The sequence below is a fragment of the Cydia strobilella genome, chromosome 16 (genome assembly GCF_947568885.1).
Source record: "Cydia strobilella chromosome 16, ilCydStro3.1, whole genome shotgun sequence".
Classification (NCBI taxonomy): domain Eukaryota; kingdom Metazoa; phylum Arthropoda; class Insecta; order Lepidoptera; family Tortricidae; genus Cydia; species Cydia strobilella.
In genome coordinates, this window is record NC_086056.1 from 16,154,124 (window position 1) to 16,176,263 (window position 22,140).

At 42.2% G+C, this 22,140-nt stretch overlaps 1 protein-coding gene across 6 annotated transcripts in view; it reads right to left on the reverse strand.

The window, feature by feature from the left end:
• Nucleotides 1-865: 865 nt before the first annotated feature.
• The window catches only part of LOC134748219 (RNA-binding protein Pasilla), a 75,767-nt gene continuing 54,492 nt past the window's right edge, over nucleotides 866-22,140 (reverse strand). For 4 of the 6 annotated variants that reach the window (XM_063682933.1, XM_063682932.1, XM_063682937.1 and 1 more), the window contains 6 exons: nucleotides 16,494-16,647; nucleotides 15,502-15,671; nucleotides 11,381-11,527; nucleotides 9,758-9,986; nucleotides 6,097-6,342; nucleotides 866-5,161 (listed from right to left, as the gene is read on the reverse strand). In XM_063682933.1, the coding sequence (XP_063539003.1) occupies nucleotides 4,914-5,161; nucleotides 6,097-6,342; nucleotides 9,758-9,986; nucleotides 11,381-11,527; nucleotides 15,502-15,671; nucleotides 16,494-16,647 (1,194 nt within the window). In that variant the 3' untranslated portion in view covers nucleotides 866-4,913. The remainder of the gene's footprint in view (nucleotides 5,162-6,096; nucleotides 6,343-9,757; nucleotides 9,987-11,380; nucleotides 11,528-15,501; nucleotides 15,672-16,493; nucleotides 16,648-22,140) is intronic. The other 2 variants (XM_063682934.1, XM_063682938.1) reach the window with 2 other exon arrangements.

Sequence of the window (22,140 nt, forward strand, 5' to 3'; positions counted from 1 at the left end):
GCCTGGTGCTTACATGGGTATCCGATCCGGAACAGGGCTATAACCGCAAAAATCGAAATTCGCAAATTGCGGGCATTTTTCTCTGTCACTCTAATTACGCCTTCATTGGAGTACAAGAGAAAGATCCCCGCAATTTGCGAATTTCGGTTTTTGCGGTAGCCCCACAGAACAGGATCGACAAATTAGGACTAAGTACCCTTTTTAATTTTTTTATGTTTATGACCTATAATGTATCTATAGTTGGTCAAACCAAATTGTCAGTAAATAAGAACAAAAAAAACTATACTCATCCTTTTCTTTTGGGTGCTAGTACTAGTGTAAGACAAAGATAGTATGATTCTCTCTGTCTATGTTTGAAATGAGACAATCCTTTTTAACAAACTATATGTAATATTTCCAAGTATCATTTATTATTACTTTTGAACACATGAGGATGTTATCTTGAATTTGAACTGGTAATAGGGGATATTACTGCAATGTTCTGCCACCAGTGCAGGACTAGTCTTTTTAGTAAACCATAGAGTAACTTATACATACTGTACCTTTAACAGGTTTTTGACAAGTTTTCAGAGATAATAAAATATGACATTGATGCTTCAAGGCGGTTTGCTTATAGAGGAAAGAGGACCTACCGAAAAACGCGAATCCGAAAATTCGCTATCTGCCTCTTTATCGCTCGAATATGCAAGAGTGACAGAGATGTTAGATAAAGAAATTTTCTTGTTTCACGATAGACCCTCAGATTGTGGTAGTGGCACCCTGGCGCCCCCTAGCAGAGTTCCGCGTAATATTCCCTATTACTTTAGTCGATATCATCTGACTGAATGCATGAGGAAGATGTAATGGTGGACAATAAAACAATGCATCGTTTTGCAATTTATTTAATGTTAATATAATATAGACAATGTTCAAGGTACCTTTTAATTGGTTTTCGAGCTTTTAAACACTAAGACATTGTAACCTCCCTTTATACCTCGTATCGTTTACAACATTGCAAAATAACATTCATTAGAAAATCAATATCGACAGTACAACTAAATATTAACATTGACTATAATATACCCAAATTTAAATTCAATAGATATTATTCAACATTTCAATTCAAACTTAATTAGAAATTATTTCTCGTTACATAAGATTGCAGACCCGTTTGTCGTAAACCAAGTTAACAAAATAACTAATAATATAAAATAAAAATTTCATCACTGAAACTGTACAGCAACAAATGTTTTCAACATATCGATATTATACATAACGCACCGAACCGGCGCCTGTATACATACTTATTATACGCAACAAGTTATAATTCAATAGAATTAGTACAACATATCAATCTCAACATGTGTAAAGGTGATGACACAACGACTGAACGGCGCTTGAGACTGCAGCTCGGCCGCCGCGGCGTGCGGCATGTGCGGCGCGCGCGGCAAGCCGCCGTGTCGCATGTCGCATGCCACACGCGGCGGCGCTTACACACCGTACACTCACTAACGTTCTGACAAACTTATCCTACGACAGCATCGGACGGGACCGGCCGGCTGCGAGCGCGGGAGTGACAAGGACAGCAACACCAGGGTCCAGTCGTGCTCTGTCACAAGCTCTGAGCGCTGGCACGTCCGATGCTGGGTGCCTTCCCCTATATATACCTAAACCAGTAAACTCTTACGAATCCCTCCTAGATCTAGCCTAACTTACGGTACTTGATACAAAACGGCGAGTGTACTGCGGGAATCGCACGCGACTACGTCCGTCGGACTCCACATGAAACCGAGTGAAAATTTTAATGACAAACAATTATATTACAATATTCCCTACCTCTCGGGACGCGTTCGTGACAATGTCAATATGCGCAAGTTGATTCCTCAGTCTTTAATAAATTGATGACAATGAGCAAGGAGAAAACGTAAATGAAAATGCTATGCAATTATATACAGAGTGCGGGCCGCGTGCGATTCGCGCCCAAAACAAGCGTTATGGTGATGTCTTAATGTTGAGTTCGACTTGAACGCACAGCCATGATCCTAAACACAGTATCGAATCAGTATCTTACTAGCCTAGCGCACCCGACGGCTGCCTTCACGTACCTATACCTCTAAACTATACGATAAACCACTCTATCAACAAATTCAACAACATTTAGCTATTAAAATTAAAAGATGAGATGCGCGGTCGCGTGTGCGGGCCGCTCGTGTGGCTCGCTAGCTACCTTAGCCTACAACATTGAAACTTACCTAAGTGTAACAGCGCTAGTAACGAGAGTGGGTGCGGCTCTACTGACTACACACGACGGGCCGCTGTCCGGGTGCTGACTACGGCCGCGGCCGAGCGCTCCGTGCCCGAGAGGCTGTATACCGCTACAGCGGAGCTAGACCTTGGACGCGGTGCTACTGCTACGTACGGAGCTTAAACCTATACGCGACATTATCGACGTGGTCGTTACGCTTGACGCATGCAACACGTAGCTTGCTACTGTATGAGTATTCCACGTTTAACAACGTCAGCGCGACAAGTGCCAAACTTATCACCTGCCCCTATCATGTCTACATCGCGCGAAGCGACTCGCTATCATATACTAGATGCAAGTGCCTCAGCGCTACGGTTGTGTTGTGTGTTGTGTCGTCGGCGTCGGCGTCGGCGTCGGCGACGGCAGCGTCTCGGGCACTCGGCGGGCGGGCGGCGCTAGGGGTGCGGGAAGCGTGCCAGCGCGGCGTATTTGTCAGTATCACAGAAACAGTATCAACCTTGTTCTCTTCCCTTCTGAATTCATTCGATACACAAAATATTCCGGACGACGTTGCATTTATTATCTTCCCACGCGATAAACGGATAGTACCGCACTAAAATTATTATTCTGTATTCACGTTAATATACTCTCAAATATTGTAACAACTTCAGTATAACAACATTAACATTTTCCAGTTATTTTAAAATTATCTATATATACGTTTATATTGATTTTAATGACAATTATAACTAACTAGAATTCCATCGATAACTATTTAAGAATCGGCGAGTTCGCGGCGCCGAGGGAGCTTGGCGGCCGAGACGGCGGCGAGGGGCGAGGGGCGAGGGGCGAGGGGCGAGGGGCGAGGGGCGAGGGGCGCCGGTGCCGCGACGACGACGCCGCGAGCCCGACGCAACGAGAGGCGAGTAACTCAGGAACCGGTGCGAGAGGAGACGAGCGAAGAGAGGACTAACGGGGCTCTGGCCGAGTGGCATCAACCGAACGTTTAGAATAATTGACGTAGTCACTTACACGTACAGACTAATGAAGATTTAGTTCCAATAAAATTGAGCGCGTATAATCGACATCCAGGCGGGGCCGGAGTAGGTACCGCCCCGCCCGCCCGATAATTGACACTAGACGATATCTGCACTACCCCGTATATAATAAGATGAATGAGAAAGTCGAAAACACCGGAAAGTTAACAGCGATACCTACACTTTAAAGATTGAATATATAATATAAGTTCTAGCTATAGGGTACATAGTTACGCTAGTCTACGGCATCGGCAGGTCGCGCGGCCACGGCGGTGGCGGAGCGCGAGCTCGAGCTCGAGAAACGCCTCTCAATTCCTTTTCTTACACACTATCGTACGTTACATACAATTAACTCTTTAAGCCGATTCGAATTCATTATTATTATTATTTATTACACTTCATTTGTACTTCATTCCTCGATAAGTATATCGCCGCACGGGCAGCGGACAGGGTCGCGGGGTGACGGGTCGAGACTAACCTCGACCCTGGAGCCCGCTCACAACATGGCACGTGAGGTAACTGGCGGCCGAGCGGCGAGGCCTGCGAGCGGCACGAGCGCGCCCGGCCTGCTCCGACTGTAAATAACTTTCTGTCATATTGTCAATATTAACATATCTGCAACGATACGTATCGTCAAATATAATTCTCTACTATTCTGGACATGTATTATAACATTTTGTTTAGATTGTACTCATATTGTTGTCAAACGATTTTAGACCGGACGACGGCTGCGAAACGTTCCTAACAAAAATAAAACGAAATATTTAAAAATGTATAAAAAATAAAGATCTTCACGTTCAGAAATGAGGAATGACGACGACTCCGCTAGCCGGACCATTCGAGTCAAATATAAAACGAAACAAAATTATTATGTCAACCGAGGCTTAGGCGGCTCGCTTATCGCTTATCCGAATCCAAGTTTCAACTAACCTATAATAACTAAACATAACTTATCAATGGTAACATTTACAATGATATCAACTCTGTAAATAAAATGTATGCGATGCACGGTGAACAATATACAAAAATAAAATGTGCATGGAATAGGAATTTCCGTGATAGGATTTATCACAATCGTAACTTCATTAACCTTACACAACAATATCCTCTGCTAGGCAGACCGCGACGAACAAAATATACCAGATATATGTCCAACACTATAGTACATGCATAAAATCAATAATATAGAATAAAATCTATTTGTAAATAGGTAACTATGTGTCGACGCGTGCCGCGGCGGGTCGCTTGCATATTGCACGGCCCCATTTACACTTTACGCTCCCCGCTACGCTACGCGGCAAGCGTCGAGAGCTGCGAGCGTCAAACAAAACAATAACTCTTAACTAGCAGTAAGGCCGTTACAAACCGAACCCTCAAGCGTTACATTCTGTGTAGTTTTTAATCAGAACCAAGAGCTCTTTCGATCCTGTGAGGTGTCACAAAAACGTATCTTTTCAATGACACAATCGTGTTTCACATGGAAAAGGAAATGATAAAAGTGCGGATTATGCGCCCAGACACCTCGACACTAGTCTTTTTCTCACAAAAATCGAAAGAACTAGTGATTCGACACACTGTACCGAGTTGGGGTGAGATTTTGTCGCGGCAAGGTAACTGTCGCCTTGCGCACTGCCTTGACATGTATGACTAGACTACTGCATGAGGCCGGCGGTGGCGGCGGAGACGGAGGCGGCGGAGAGCGCGTTGTGGCGCGTGCGTTTGATCTCCTCTTCCTGGATCTTCTGGTCGATGAGGTACTGCGCGTTGCCGATGGCGGAGGCGGAGCCGCTGATGGTGACGATGCGGTTGCGCGTGCCTGGCGCGAACGTGCCCTTCTTGCTGATCTGGATGTTCGCGCCCGACATCTGCTGGATCTCCACCAGGCTGCGGCCGCCCGGACCTGCGCCACACACCACACACACCCGTCAGTCTCGCTATGAATATTTGGGCACGCTCGGCTATTAACTATACCGAACTGTCATTAATGACCATAGATCATCTAAACGAGATTTTAACTCTTACAAAACAACTCGCGGTCACCACACATAAGCGCTTCCTTACTTAGCGCGGGATCGGTGTAGTCTGTCATATGGCTCGGTCACGCAGCGCACGCTTCGAGCGTCAGGAGCTTGTCGACATACAATTGTGGGGTCAGCGTCGAGCGTGTGCTCCTGACGCTCTGAGCGTGCGTTTCGGGGCCCACGGGTAAACCGGGTTGTTGTCATAGGCCGCGGATCACCTCAACTAGTAGATGGAGCTTGTGAGACTTGTGTTATATTGTGGGGACCGCGTATTTTTACGATTTATAATGCGGGGTCTGTATAGTCTCTATTATAGGTACAGTTTAGTCATCGGCGCCAGACGATGGGGAAGGAGGACATGATACACGTAGCTTTCCAAAAATCATTTTCTCAGACATTTAGTATCGTCGATAAATAAAAAATGTAGATAGAAAATTGAAGGCATACTAATAGCGACCGACTTAACCGATCTATACGTATTTATGTGAAAACTGTTTATCGACGATCGGTTAAGCGGGACGCCGTCACGTCAGCTAAAGTCACAAACCTCTCGACTTCATTTGAGGCGAGGGATTTGCAACCTCACCGCACAGTAGTCAAAGTCGCAAATCTCGCAACACCGTTCTCTCGGTTTGTGACGTTATGCGTCGGCCCCGACATTGCGCGACTAGCTTCGGTTAAGGCGACATTCATAGGTGGGGACGAAAGGTCCGATCACCGGGTCTCGCTCCAACCTATAGTTGTCGCCCTAGCCGAAGCCGGTCGCGCAACGTCGGGGCCGGGCCGTCAGCCCCCGTCCTGCAGACGGACTCACCGAGGATGGCGCCGACGATGACCTCGGCGATCTCGACGTTCTTGGAGTCCTTGGCGCCCTGGTCGGCGGGCGCGGGCGACTTGCTGAGCGGCAACAGGGAGGCGGCGGGGAAGCCGGGCACGGACGGCACGCCCGCCACGGAGCCGACTTGCGCCGACAGCGAGATGGGCGCCACGGCTGGGGGCCGAAGCGCATCGAATGCTACCTCCGCGAAACGCTCTAACGACGCGCCGCCGCGGCCGCCGCCTGCGGACCGGGAGTGTGCACGTGCCAGGAGTGGGGGCGATTACATTAGAACGTTTCGCGCTGTTGCGGAGAGAGTCAGTGTTAGTGCTCCTGCTCCCTCGCGGTGCCAGCGCAGTGCGCACTGTGCCCCGACTAACCGACTTCATTAGGACTGGCTCGGAGCCGTACGACGATAGACCGTGCGCTGTGCGCTAGCGTGCCCCGGGGGGCCGCGATGGAGCGTCGAGCGTGTAGCGATAGTGTGATGACGAGAGAACAACTCTACGATACGATGTAATATTGTACGGGCCCCTTGACTACAGTTGAAACTTATTCAGGTACTAACCAGATGTATTCGATGAGTTCATAAATAGGTTAAATATTCTCAATACAATTTGGTTCACATAAATACAAACGTAAATTGCAATTTTTTAAGTCACCGCGAAAATTGGTTCTGTCCGCTAACCGTATCTAAATTCTGCATTTTAGCTCGAGCAAAACGTACAATTTTACATGTGTGTACCGGCATTGTTGTATTCAGTATAATATGTATAATGAATGCGATATACCTTAGAGGGCGAGAGATATATATAGGTAATTACTTTGTACTACCGCCATACGTAAAATGTGCCTTGTTGAATTAACTAACGATATTTCATACTGGATGTAAACTATTGTATCACTGACTTTTCTGTTTGATATTTTAACATAAGATCAACTTTTATCAAGGGCCAATGTCAAAAATTATAAATAAGTTGTTCTCCCTTTTAGTTTATGCCAAGGACTACATACATACGTTAACAATAATTGGTATTATGTTTTACAATGGTCGATGTGAGTCCCCCGCATAACGTGAGTTATGTATTGCCGACCGGTGAGAAGCGATGTTCGGAAATTTAGAATAATAAAAACACCTCAAGAAGAAAAAACAATTATTAATGGAAAAATCTAAAAGCCAATTGTGTTATGGACATCAGCAATACAACACGTAGAATACAAACTAGTCATGCAGCCATAAATAAAATACACTTTACAACTACTGATAAAACTAAGTGTTGGACGCCCAGCAACTTGTTATTGCATGGACTATTTGTGACTCTTGGATTCAGATAATTTTTTTTATAAAATAATAATAAAAAGAATGGGAAATGTAAACCCTATATAATGTTCTATCGCGTTTATTATTTCGCGCGCGTATTTTTATTAATTAAAAAGTACAAACTTTTCACGCGTAGAGGTGAGGAATGGTTTCTACTTCAAGACGAATACAGTAGAATCGAGCTGTACAATGTCGATGCGTATGAAATACCTGTGGCATGGCGGCCTGCTGCGGGCCGCGGGGTGACGTATGTTATGTAGGTACTGCTACTAACTACAGGTTACGGAAGGTGCGAGATTTAAAGAGATGTCGTGTTAATATCACAAATACACAGCCAATTACTTCCAGGAAAGACATGAGAAGCGTTGCGAGGAAATTTAGAATTTTGTGTGAAAAAGCGGTAAGAGAACGAGTCGCTCGTTGCACCAAACAATATAGATTGAGACCGATCTCTACAAGGAAAAAAATACGTAAAATTTCCAAGTATCTATTAAGAAGAAAATGTACATTCGTACACTCTAAAATACTCTAAATCAATATCTTTACCTCCATAACCTTTTAAAACTACTTAATAAACACCACTTAATTTGGCAAAACGAGCGAAAGTTCTTTAAAACAAGCATCTCTGCGACTTCACCGCCCACCAATGTGAGTGGTGAACCACGCACACAACGCACCAGAGCGTATCTGGCGCGCTGTGACACGTGGAACATGAATTGTAGGTTATCTAATAAAGTGTTTATGAGAACATTTGTGTAGTCACAAACGACACGCTGCAGAAAGAATTTTCTTAGTTAAAAACTCAGAAATCAGGACGGACAAATGTATGGAATATATCAGAATAGTAGGAGATAGCACCGTTTTCCACCCCCCCTTAAAGTAGACTAACATACGATAACAATACGCAAAAAGACAATATACTCAAAGATTGTGACACGATTCTATGCTAGACTTGTTAAAAGTAGTTGTAACACCTAAAGTTTATTTGAAACATGTTTTCGGGTTTAGTCCGGTGCCAAGTTCGAAGTATTAAGAACACTTTATAGTTTCCGAGTTAAACAAACAACTAAAATATTAAATTCATCTTTGAACATTTTCCTTCAGTTATTGAGGACCGCAATAAAAGTTATTAAGGTATATTGCCAAGTTCTAAAATTTATCTCGATATTTATTTAAAATATACATAGTTGTTTCACAATAATAAATCGCGACTCGTACAAGCGAGTAGTTTGTGAAATATAAATAAATAGAGATACTGCACGTAAACGGGTTGTCGGTGGCCATATAAATACTATAAATAAGTATTGCACGTATTTACATAACGCGCTCTTGAAGACACTAAAGGTCGCTTCCGTCGCATGGCACCGCGTATCACAATAGATAACATTCAATAACTAAATTACAATATATTAATATAACTAATTAATTATATCTAAATTTATTAAATATCCTTTGGGACTTGTTCTATATCCAATTTGACATTTGGCAGAAATCGAATCACAGTCTTTAACTAATATTATAAAGCTTTAAAATGATGCCCCAAGAATTACTCTTTGGTTTGTGCAGCTTTCCAACCCTTTCAACGAGGCTACTGAAAAGTGGACCCAGAGAAGAAAACAACAAACTGAATGTGACTAAATTCACGCAAAAACATGACTGATAAAGTTTAAAACTAGCTAAATAAAACAAAGATAAAATTTTCTCCGGGTAGCCAACTTTGCAATAGCCAAATTATACACAGTTATATCTACACGGGATAAACAATCGTAGAGCTGCATTTATGAACTCATAAATCTGGCAAGAGACCACTAATGCCCTCAAGAGATACCACTACATTAGCAAATTCATTAAACATTTCGAAGACATCGGGAAAAATTTCTAAACCTTGCCTATTTACAGCTCCCAAAGAACCTAACGTACGACTAGGTACAGCACTACCTTTATAAGTTACAACAACGCGTCTCGCGTCGCGTCTTTTGTTCACCAAAGTTTAATTCGGTACCGACTAAAGATTCATCGATCGTACTAGACGTGTAAAGCGTAAAACAAATTCGTGTTTCGAAATCGACAGGTAATCTAGACGGCACCGTACCGCTCCGGACACTATGCGGGAACTCCGACGGTCGAAGTCGACGTTTAACAATCAGCTCCCCCACAATATACGGCGCATCTTCTCTAGCCGTCGAACCTCGGGGGCACGATTTTTTCTTAGACTTTAGACACCCTATACGGCCAGCCACTCCGTTTCGGTGATCTCGAACGCCACACTCGACCTCGGGCCGGAAGCAATAGTCGGGCGCTACATCTGATACTGGAGCCACATACCTAGGCACTCACCTAGGCCGACCTGCGACAGCGGGCCGAACACGGGCTGGTCCTGGTGCGCGTGCGCGTGCGCGTGCGCGTGCGCGTGCGTGGGCAGCGGGTAGAAGGCGGCGGAGAGCGGCGCGGCGGGCAGCGCGGCCGGCAGCGCCAGCCCCAGCACGCCGTGCTTCACCAGCAGCGCCAGCGCCGCCGAGATCTCCGAGATGCCCGCGTCCGAGTACCCCGACTGCCGGAGGGCCATCTGAAACGACATATTAACGTGTAGAAGAGGTACCTACCCTCAAAAATTTGTATAACAGCTTTGCAATTGAAACTTAATAATTCCACTATTGACATCGTATCCCGAAAATTTTGTTTATCCGGTTTAATCCCAGCCAAAGTTATGAGGGTTCAAAAAACGGACGAAGCGCCTCCAGAAAAGGTAAGCAGGTCCCTTGAGCTTCGCTCGACTCGTCTTGGCGGGCGCCCTCCCGTGCCCCCGAATTATGTTTTATACTTTAATACGAACGGAAACACGGTCGCCCTAAATTTACTTGGCGCCATTACGTGGAGCAAAAGTCGGGTGTACTGGGGATGGGTCGGGAGGAGGTTCCCGCCCCGGACCAGAGTCAGTTGAAGAATATGATTCGAGCCCTACGCTAGAGGGCAACAGGATGAAAAGAAAAAAGAATAATACCTTGATGTGGTCCTTGACTGGATGAGACGTATCTGCTGCTGCGAGTCGGGCGATGCCAGCGACAGAGAACCGTCCACCGGCACCGACCAGTCGTGTGGCATACCTTGATGTGGTCCAGCGTGTGTTGTGTGAGGGGTGTCTGCTGCTGCGAGTCGGGCGATGCCAGCGACAGAGAACCGTCCACCGGCACCGACCAGTCGTGTGGCATACCTTGATGTGGTCCAGCGTGTGTTGTGTGAGGGGTGTCTGCTGCTGCGAGTCGAGCGATGCCAGCGACAGAGAACCGTCCACCGGCACCGACCAGTCGTGTGGCATACCTTGATGTGGTCCAGCGTGTGTTGTGTGAGGGGTGTCTGCTGCTGCGAGTCGGGCGATGCCAGCGACAGAGAACCGTCCACCGGCACCGACCAGTCGTGTGGCATACCTTGATGTGGTCCAGCGTGTGTTGTGTGAGGGGTGTCTGCTGCTGCGAGTCGGGCGATGCCAGCGACAGAGAACCGTCCACCGGCACCGACCAGTCGTGTGGCATACCTTGATGTGGTCCAGCGTGTGTTGTGTGAGGGGTGTCTGCTGCTGCGAGTCGGGCGATGCCAGCGACAGAGAACCGTCCACCGGCACCGACCAGTCGTGTGGCATACCTTGATGTGGTCCAGCGTGTGTTGTGTGAGGGGTGTCTGCTGCTGCGAGTCGGGCGATGCCAGCGACAGAGAACCGTCCACCGGCACCGACCAGTCGTGTGGCATACCTTGATGTGGTCCAGCGTGTGTTGTGTGAGGGGTGTCTGCTGCTGCGAGTCGGGCGATGCCAGCGACAGAGAACCGTCCACCGGCACCGACCAGTCGTGTGGCATACCTTGATGTGGTCCAGCGTGTGTTGTGTGAGGGGTGTCTGCTGCTGCGAGTCGGGCGATGCCAGCGACAGAGAACCGTCCACCGGCACCGACCAGTCGTGTGGCATACCTTGATGTGGTCCAGCGTGTGTTGTGTGAGGGGTGTCTGCTGCTGCGAGCCGGGCGGCGCCAGCGACAGTGTGAGGCTGAGCGCGCCGAGTCCTGAACCGTTAACCAGCACGGAACCACCGACCACGCCTGCGCCCAGCGCGTGGTTCTGTCGACAAATACAAACGTTCAATAATTCATTTTAACAAAACAAGAAAGTCCATATGGCCCATAAAAACTATTCAACATAAAATATGCTTTAATGGCAGTGTTAATGGCCAGACCACACCAGTATGCTATGCATACGTATAAAGTGTGCTAATGACCTTAAATTTTGAAAAAATATATTACTTAAATATGAAGCAAAATGGAAATTCAAAACAGCTATATTGATAACACCAAAGCTTTACATGTGACACGTTGGCTGTCTTTTTAAACTCATGGAAAGCCCTGAATTGTAAACTTTTTACATATGCATACAATTTTAACGTGTTACCTAATATGACCTTCATAGGTCAAACATCAAATTTATACATTGGAACTCTCTAAATATTGTATGATTCAACCAAACCCAAGGAAAGTTACAAAACAAATAAAGGAATAGAGTGCCATGGTGACATAACATACAGCAATACACAAATATTCCATTAAAATACATACTTACATACAAATTATTTACCAACAATGTACTCAAGGTATTTCACGGTATTCATAGTATTTAGCAATTAAATGACATTGTAATATTTACATACCAAGTCATTGCTGTTGTATCATTACTCGTGTCAGGCAGGTTAATACATATTAGATAGTACAGTCTCAATCATTTATATAGAGTAAAAAAGTAAATACCATAGAAAATCATCTTCATGAATTCTTTAGCCAAATGTTGCGCAACATTCGAATTTTATATGAAAGAAAAAATGAGAAAAAAAAAATATTTTTAGGGTTCCGTATCCACAGGGTAAAAACGGGACCCTATTACTAAGACTCCGATGTCTGTCTGTTCGTCTGTCTGTCACCAGGCTGTATTTCATGAACCGTGATAGGTAGACAGTTGAAATTTTTACAGATAATGTAATTTTGTTGCCGCTAAAACAACAAATACAAAAAAGTACGGAACCCTCGGTGGGCGAGTCCGACTCGCACTAGTCCGGTTTTTTTTTTTACATTTCCGACAGGACTTCTGCATATAGGAATCTATAAAGGAAGGAATGGAAAGATTCGTGCTTTTCTGTTAGACTTCCTCAGTTGGTTAAGACCGATGCACGGATTGCAGAGGTCGCGGGTTCATGCCCTGCCGGAAGCGTACATTTTTCCTTTTAAAATAAAATTTGTTTTGTGAGTATTGCTAGCAGACGTATCTGCTTTATAAAAAATTGGCGAAACATTCGATTCAAATTTACTACTCATATTAATGATGACGACTGGGTCCTTCGCATGCAATGCTACTTATATTTATAAAGCTTGTAGGGTCTTATAATACTGGAAAAGCACATCTCATATTATACAACATTCAACACCAATTATATTTATACACTTAATGTATTTTGCCAATTATATATTATATCGTATTTTCAGTTTTCTTTTCAACAACATAATTGGATAAAACATAAGAATATATAAGAAATATTAAAAAGATAAATCATATTATATTATAATACAGCAACAAGGAATAAGATCGACGTCCACTTTCGATATGAAATATATAGGCCCGATTAAAAATCTTATTTATATAAAGTTACGGTTGCAATTTCTATGACATGACTAAACCGCAACGAATAGGGAATATTACGCGAAACTCTGCGTAGGGGGCGCCACTACCAATCTGAGGGTCTATCGCGAAACAATAAAATCGAAATTTCGTTATCTAACATCTCTGTCACTTGCATATTCGAGCGATAAAGAGGCAGATAGCGAAATTTCTGATTCGCGTTTCCCGGTAGGTCCTCTGTAAACAAACCGCCTTGATTATCAATGTTATATTTTATTATGTATCTCTGAAAAATTGTCAAAAAACTGTTAAAGGCACAGTATGTATAAGTTACTCTATGGTTTACTAAAGGTGCTGCACTCTGGTGGCAGAACATTGCAGTAATATAATACCCCCTATTACAACAGCTCCTTCATAATCTAAGGTTACATTTTTGACAATGTCCAAAAAATCTTTTACCAAAGGTGGATGTCTTAGGAAAAAACACTGAAAGTAAGGATAGTATAATTTAAACAGAACAGTTCAAATACCAACACAGATAATAGTTTAATATATGTAGTTTAGAAGATAGCAGTTAGTGCAGTGTCCAGCATCATGAGAACGGTAAGGGTCGCGACCACTTAAACACGCCTCAACGTGCCTCCACCAGCTGCGTCGGTGAGATTGCGACAACCCTACACAACCACAACTCAAAACCAACTCTATAACTTAGTTTTAAAACTGAAAATCGAATGGCAACCGTTGATATCAATAGACACTTCGCCCACAAGATAAAAGAGACTCTAAACTTTTAATCTTAAAGTTGAAAACAGTTTGTCACAAGTCGGGATCAATCGAGATTTCAAAGATCGGGAAGCGATCAAAAGTGGATTTTATCTCTAGTTGAAAAGTCTCGAAATGGCGTGATAGTGGAAATTGCATTTCAACGCTTTGGTCACTTTGTAGTTCTTTTTGCAGTCTGAAGATTTCGCTTTATTGTAGATTATTAAGCTGGCCAGTCTTAGGTCAACATCGTATGAGCTGTCACTAGGAACAAGGTATTTAGGTCAAACGGTTGTTTTTAGGTCAGAAACATAGTTGTAAAAAATATATTAATAGATTAGCAACACATATTTTGTCAAGATATAGAGTAAATATAAGCAAAACTTAAAACAAATAAATTAGTAATCCCTTGTGGTACAACCAAAGCTTTAAACATGCGGTGACAATTATTCTGTAGGTATAAAACATATAAATTTGTTATGATATAATTAAAGCGCGAATTATGCGAGTTGTGGATTTCTAAGTTACCTAAATGAAGTGATTTTAATTTGTTGTTTTTTTTACGTAGGTTACTAATACTTTCATTGATTATGACGTGACACGCTAAGTCTCGTTATCATAATTTGAGAAATTCCTCCACCTGATTCCTAAACCTACCATCGTGGACACAATTAACTGACTATATGGGGCATTTTCTATGAACGCACAGCGTCCCGCGGCATTGTATTTATATCGGAGCATCGTTTATAATGGCGTAAGCGCCATCGACAATAAGATCCTTTTTTATAGAAAATACCACACATGTAGACCATATTGCAAGGACATAAGGACTAACTATGGTCAGTCATTAGTTTTGCTGGTGCCTAGCGATCAAGGCAGAAGACATGCGTGAACTCTGACACTGGTTTGAATTTGTGATTGAGTTTTAGCTATCAGAGGTGACATAACATGACTTTGTCCTTACGACACGCAACTGCATTTGTTACTAAGTTTTGGCTTTTTGTGCCTTAAGTGCCTTTTCTGACAGTCATTATTGTTCGTTGTGTTGTTGTTTGTCTGTAGTTTGGTCTACCATGTAGCCAGATTGACTCGAGAGCAACGGAACGCACGCTCAACGCTGACGCTGACAGCTATATCTGCCGCCAAGTCGAGCAAAACAAAGAGGCACGGCCGTACCATCCTTTTCTCGAAGCCATTCAGGCCATTTTCGACGTCCTGTAATTTTGTGCTGGCTAAAGCTAGAGCCCTGAGTTTTCAGTGACATACAGGGCATAATATGGCTTACATATATTCCCAAGAACATTCAATTTGAACTTTTAAGCCAAGTCGCACTATTAGTGCTTGAGAAAGGAGACCTAGGCTCTCCGAAACATGTCGCGCGAGTGACTAAAACAAGTGAGTCTAAACCGTAAAATGATTTAATTTTAAGCCAAGTCATTATATGTATTAAAAATTAAAGATATCTAATATTGATGCGGTTTTAGCATCCCCTGGCACTGACTAAATGGGATATCTTTTGATGGGATATTTGTTTTAACCAATGTATGGCGTGTGGCGATCGGCATCAGCGTCGAGCGAGCACGCTGGGAGAGTTAATGGTCAGAGAGCCAGGTTGTCGCATCTCAACGCACAATGAAACAGTCTCTCAAGGAACGTGTTTGTGTGGTCACCTCGGTCACCTCGGCGGTGGGCACGGCGTACGGCGACCCGGTGGGGTTGTAGTTGGCCACGGGCCCGGCCACGTCCGCGTACGACACGTTCGGACACGACCCGGACTGCGGGTCGTCGACCACTTTCTGGAGGATCATGACGCAGGCCTTCTTGTTGTTGTCTTTTTCGCCTGGAACACATGGAAATTGGTTAATAGGTTTCATAACAGTTATTTACCCTAAACCCTTTGTCTTATGTTGAGGTAGGACGCTACATATCGCCACGTCCTATATTATAAATGTTGCTGACTTCCCATACAATGTGACTCTGTACGCAGCGTACGAGGTCAAATGAAGACTAAGGCCTAAAGCATTGTTTTCTTATAAACCAATCACCTATAGTGCGACATAAAATAGTTGGTACGTGTCGTGTGTGTGTGTGTCGTGTGTGTTTGTTATGTATGTGTATTTTTATGTACGTGTATTTTTTATGTACTAGTAGTTCGCCCCGAACTGAGAACTCGCGGTTCGTCAATAACTACATAGAGTACTTATAGATTCGAAGACATCTATTGAATTTTCGACGCGATTGAATAAAAAAATGTAGAAATTCAGGATGACTGCCGTTTTATTATAATTTCGACTACGGATTTATGTTAAAGGGCCTTTCCGATCCTCATACATAAATCAAATTTCATTATGATTGTGACAAAAATAAAGAAATTCAAGATGGCGGCCATTTTTTTACAATTTTGACTTTGGATTCCCACCTTTCGAATCCGCAGTTATCAATTGTAACCTACATATTATGGTCCACATACCAACCGTCTTCCTTTAACGACTACCACTCCTTGGTGCAAGCTGAACTAGACCCTACCTCAAAGTTCAAACAACTCAAGATATACCCACAACAATGATAGCGACAACTCCTAAGTCCTAATATGCACAAGGCATTGTGACTGTCACCCCAAGCCGAAGTCAATCCTATGTTCAACGTAACAAAGTCCACTTACCCACAACAGTAATGCAGCGTTCTTGTAAAGACAGCTCCTTAGCCTTCTGCGAGATCTGCACGTAGCTCCCGCTCTGCTCCTTGATCTGCTTGATGTAGTTGCCACCCTTGCCGATGATCATGCCCGCCGTGGAGTTGGGCACGAGGATCTTCACCTGCAATATAGGACTTTATTAGATAGGAATAAAGTTCAACTTTATTTAGCAAGTCATAGATTTTCACCTACAAATAAGTTTTAATAACAAAACTTCCGTGAGACACAGACATATTAAATATATTAATAACGGGTCACTCACGTATTTTAAGTCGAAAACGCTCGACATGTTTCACTCCGTATCGAGGAGCGTCATCAGGAGTTTGCGTCGACGGTGACGGACCGGCGCAGACTGCGGGCCGCAGCCCTCCGCGCCCGATGACGCAAGCTCCTGATGACGCTCCTCGGTACGGAGTGAAACATGTCGAGCGTTTTCGACTTAAAATACGTGAGTGACCCGTTATTAATATATTTAATACAAATAAGTTCTTTACTAAAAAAATGCCGTAGTAAATTATAGTGGTCTCTCTCACACGCCAGACGCCGTGCGCCGCGTCGGGCGTGTGAGAGAGACCACTATAGTGCATCTCCATAGTAAGCATTCGTACGTCACGTACAGCGTCACGCCGGACGCGACCTACGGCGTGTGTTGCAGACCAGGGCCTAAGGGGCATAATTATTTGGTACTTAATTTATAGATTTCAAGTATTTCAAGGCTTCTGTACAAATAGCACGACTTGAGATAACCTCGCAAGTCGAGCAAATTAGGATATTCCATCTTTTTCGAAAGTACCTCCTGATTAAATTAGATATTTGAGAAGGGGTTAGGGGAATTCACTTACACGCGATTCGAGAGTTTTGGCGTCTACCAAAATGATCTCTATCTATCTTCGCAGTTATCAGGAACAGGAAATACAAATTAGATGTGACCCAATTAGTACATATATAGGTAGTCCTCTCCTAACTATTAGTTTTTTGGCAACCCGACGCAATTTCATTTATCTAACTAAATTTTAGCTAAACTCTCCCCCTTATTCGTGAAAGAGAATGTATATTTAGTTAAAATATGTTTTGTACCTTGCCAACAGCCCAAATTTCAAAGGACAAACGAAGCTTAACCCGTCAACTCCCAAGAGTCTAAAATTTTTAAATTTAGATTGAGATTTACTCTTTGCCTACTCAATATTGCGTCCGTGGGAAAAAAAGGTTAACACCATTTAGCTGAATTTGATTTAACTGACTTTTATGAATAACGATATTGTCTTTTCTTACTGGTATCAAAGAAATCGTTATTAGTAGATTTAAATTTTTCTACTTCAGTTACAAGATCAAATACGCTATTAGGCTCATTAATTAAAATAAAACTTGTGGCTCTGTGAGTAGTGTGAGCTGTAAATCTCGCGAGCATACCTTAAAACTGAATAAATTTATGGCTCCGCCATTTTGAAAAATTTCCAGATAATGATTCGACAAAAAAAATCATTGAACTAGTTCACAAAATTTCACGAGAAAAGGTTGAGAATTGCGCTGCTAAGAATTGACGTAAGCACTAGTTTTTACGAAAGCGACTGCCATCTGACCTTCCAGCCCAGAGGGGGAAACTAGGCCTTGTTAAGGATTAGTCCGGTTTCCTCACGATGTTTTCCTTCACCGAAAAGCGACTGGTAAATATCAAATGATATTTCGTACATGTTCCGAAAAACTCATTGGTACGAGCCGGGGTTTGAACCTGCGACTTCCGGATAAGTCGCACGCTCTTACCGTTAGGCCACCAGCGCTTCGCTTGCTTGGCAACCAGGTTGAGAATTGCGACCTGAAGAGGAGAACATCTGGATATACAAAAGCATTTTTGCCCAAGCTGAAACGGAGACCTTCGCTAACGCTCGGTCAATAAGAGATTCTAAAAGGTGACGGTCCTGGGACTAAAAGGGGTTCTTTCAATCTCATCATTAATTTAATTACATAAAAGAATGCTTTTAATGAACATAATTTGCATTTTCAAACAGCTAATGGCCATTATTTGTCTCCGGACAAACGCTGCAGGCTCCACAACTCTCCGCGATAATTCTTTTTATTTACATCCCCGGCCAAAAGTATGGAAACAAGCTTGTATTTCGATAGAAAAGTGTGATCTTTTAAGATTTAAGAGATGGATTTTATACTATTAATTGACAATTTGGTAAAAATAATAATAGAACATTTTAAAAGTAAATTACTCTGGCTGTGATAGTTGCCAATTCAACATTTTGTCATGTAATTAAAGGGTAGGTATAATTATGTAACTTTTTCCTACTTTATTTTTTTAGCTTTTTGACAATATTTTAGGATGTTTTGATATTAAGCGTGTATTTTTAATCTTTTGGGTTTGCCTATTGTAAGTCTTAGTTTACAAATATATACAACAAAGATAGAAACATGACATATTAAAGAAAACAACGTTATTTCCATACTTTTGGCCTGGTGTGTATAATTTACCTCTCTAGAGCAGAAAGTCAAGTTTTCCTTGTAACTGTGTATTTGTGCGGGCGTACAAATTACATTTGAGGAAACTTTGGTGATTTAAGGGCAGCGATATCCTTATAGCCACAACAATGATCAGAATACAGAATACAGAACTTTATTGATAAAAGCAAATTTTACAGGTCACATTTTACATTTATAAAAAAAAATATACATATATGTACATATGTTGGTTAATATAATGAATTATATATTTCATAACATTTTTAAACTTAAAAAACATTATTAGATTTAAATATAGTTAACATGAATTTTTTTTTTTTTTTTTTTAATTACCATGCAAAAGTCAACGACCTCATCAAGGATCAAGGGGAATGACTTGGTTTCAGAAAGTCTTATTTAAACAGCAAAGCTATTAATGTCTATATTGTTACTTTTAGTACTTGATTGTATATAGTCGAATTCGCACCAAAAGCGCTGGTGTCCTAGCGGTAAGAGCGTGCGACTTTCAATCCGGAGGTCGCGGGTTCATACCTCGGCTCATACCAATGAGTTTTTCGGAACTTATGTACGAAATATCATTTGATATTTACCAGTCGCTTTTCGGTGAAGGAAAACATCGTGAGGAAATCGGACTGATCCTAACAAGGCCTAGTTCCCCCTCTGGGTTGGAAGGTCAGATGGCAGTCGCTTTCGTAAAAACTAGTGCCTACGTCAATTCTTAGGATTAGTTGTCAAGCGGACCCCAGGCTCCCAGGAGCCGTGGCAAAATGCCGGGATAGCGCGAGGAAGAAAAAGATTGTATATAGTCGAATTGACAAATATGTTACGTTTTCAAGCAAAAGGTACCACATTGTCGCTTACCATAAGGACGAAATTGGATTGTATCTTTATACGAATAACCTGTCAATACTTACTATTACTACTTTGGTTTGACAAAGCCGTAATGCAATAGGAAACCTATTTGACTTAGGGCCTTTGTTAGCGAATATATGAAGGATCTGCACATAATTGTGACAAACAAAAAACTTTATTAGTTCAAGTGTTTGCGAAAAATTATATTGAAATTGACTCATGTCCACGATTTGTAGTCAAGATAACAAGTTAATATTTTTGACGCACGTGGCATGTCATATTAAATTAAAGATAAATTCAAACCGACCAAGAATAGTTAATTATTTCAAATTGTATTGTATATTTGTAAAGTTCATATTGATAAAACAATCTGTAAAATACATATTATCTAGGACTTTGTTCCTTAATAGAGCGTAGAGAGATTACAAAACAAAACATTCATATAAAAAACAACAGTTATAAAAAAAAATATAGCAATTTTAGTGCAGCGTAGTTGCTTATCGAGGGAGTAGTAGCTATATCAATTCAGTAACATCACTGGTATTAACTCTAATTATTAATTTCAGCTTGAACTGGATATAAAGATGATACGTTACGCAACAATACGTTAGGTAATGTTTTAACTTAAATAATTTGCGTTTCTCTATAGGAAAAGTGGCCAACATAATACAAAATAGAAGCTCAAAAACCAAAATTGCTTACACTTAAGGCTTAAGGTCGCAGATTTGAGCAAGAACAGCGGGATTCGGGTCTAAAAACATCTAGCGAGCCTAATGCCTCCTGAGCCCCCTAATATCTTTCAAAAGAGATAGGCCGTTTAAATAGGACGGCGCTTTTCACAGAAAATACAACAGGACAGGTGTCTGACTATAAGACCGGCTAATCCGACCACATCACCAATTCACCACACTGAGGGTCTACCGCAAAAATCGAAATGTCGTTATATACCTGCCTCTCTATCGCTCGAAATTAAAAAACAAAACAAGCAAAACTGTTATTATAAGTATAGTAGTATAAGTATATATTTTTTTCGCTGTTTGTGTCCCAATAATAAATAAATAAATATGCAAGAGCGATATGGAGGCAGTTAAAGAAATTACGATTTTCGAAGTTTGCTATAGTCCTTGCGGAACTTAATTGACACAGCACTTTTTTAATATTTTTAATACGGACATTCGTGTTGCATCTTTTTCCTTTAGGTACATGGCAAACGAACAGACTATGCAAGTCCGAACCACGAAGCGAATTGGCAGCATTACGTCACTTTTGTCATATATTTCGCTGCGTAAACGGAACGCTTAAGTACGTGTTTTAAAGAGTCAAAGTTAAACAACTCACTGCATGGTATGGTTGAGAATTTTGGTAAAATTTCTCTATATGAAAAAACAGCTGCATGCATATGATATAAATTATATAATTAACGCCGACGATCTGTTAACTGTTGTTGTCACTAAGTTTTAAAATAGCACCCACGCGAGCCTAGGTTACGTCATCGAAGATGACAACACTGGACTCGGTTACAAATGTTACAATACTCGTAATATAGATGCGTTAAATGTGTGCCAAACGGAAGTCCTTCACGCGTCTGACTGTCTGGGTATATCGTAGGACTAACAGTGACAGTTTCAACGCTTTTGCTTGTACTTCAAATTGATATCAGTATCAAGTAAGTATACAAATTGTAAGGGGGAAATTCTAGGGGCTAATGGAGGTAACGGCACCACTTTTCAGTCTGTCCTGTAGCCTTCTTGAAGCGTAGGAACACCACTACAAGGATTAGAAGTCAAAATGCGGGAATAATTACGCATACGACACTATTCTGGAGATCCCGGACTAGTTAAATGTCGTAATTTTAACATAAATCAATCCAGCGTAAAGAGAAAATACTGTGGTAAAGGCATACGTGGTGTGAACCAAATTTTATTCCCAAATCCCGAGTCTTGTATGTTCGTCTACCAGTCTCACTCTAGATATATTAGATCAAACTTCTGCAGTATATCATTTCTGTGACCGCCTCCGCGAATCGAAGTAAAGCCTTACTTGTGATCCTTGTCACATTAAGCTTATCTTACAGCCATTCATTAGTGGCCGCTAGAGGAAAGAGGAAATAGTGCCATGTTTTGTCCTTATGTTCTGTCCATAGGAGGCGATGGCGAAATACCGAAATTTATAAGAATGAAAGAGAAAAAAATCCTATGCTGCCCAAATTTTATATGAATATTCTTTCTCTTACCCTCGGTCGCTTGGTGGCGCGTCTATAACTACTTGTATATACTATTGTCTATGATTTTTACAGTAA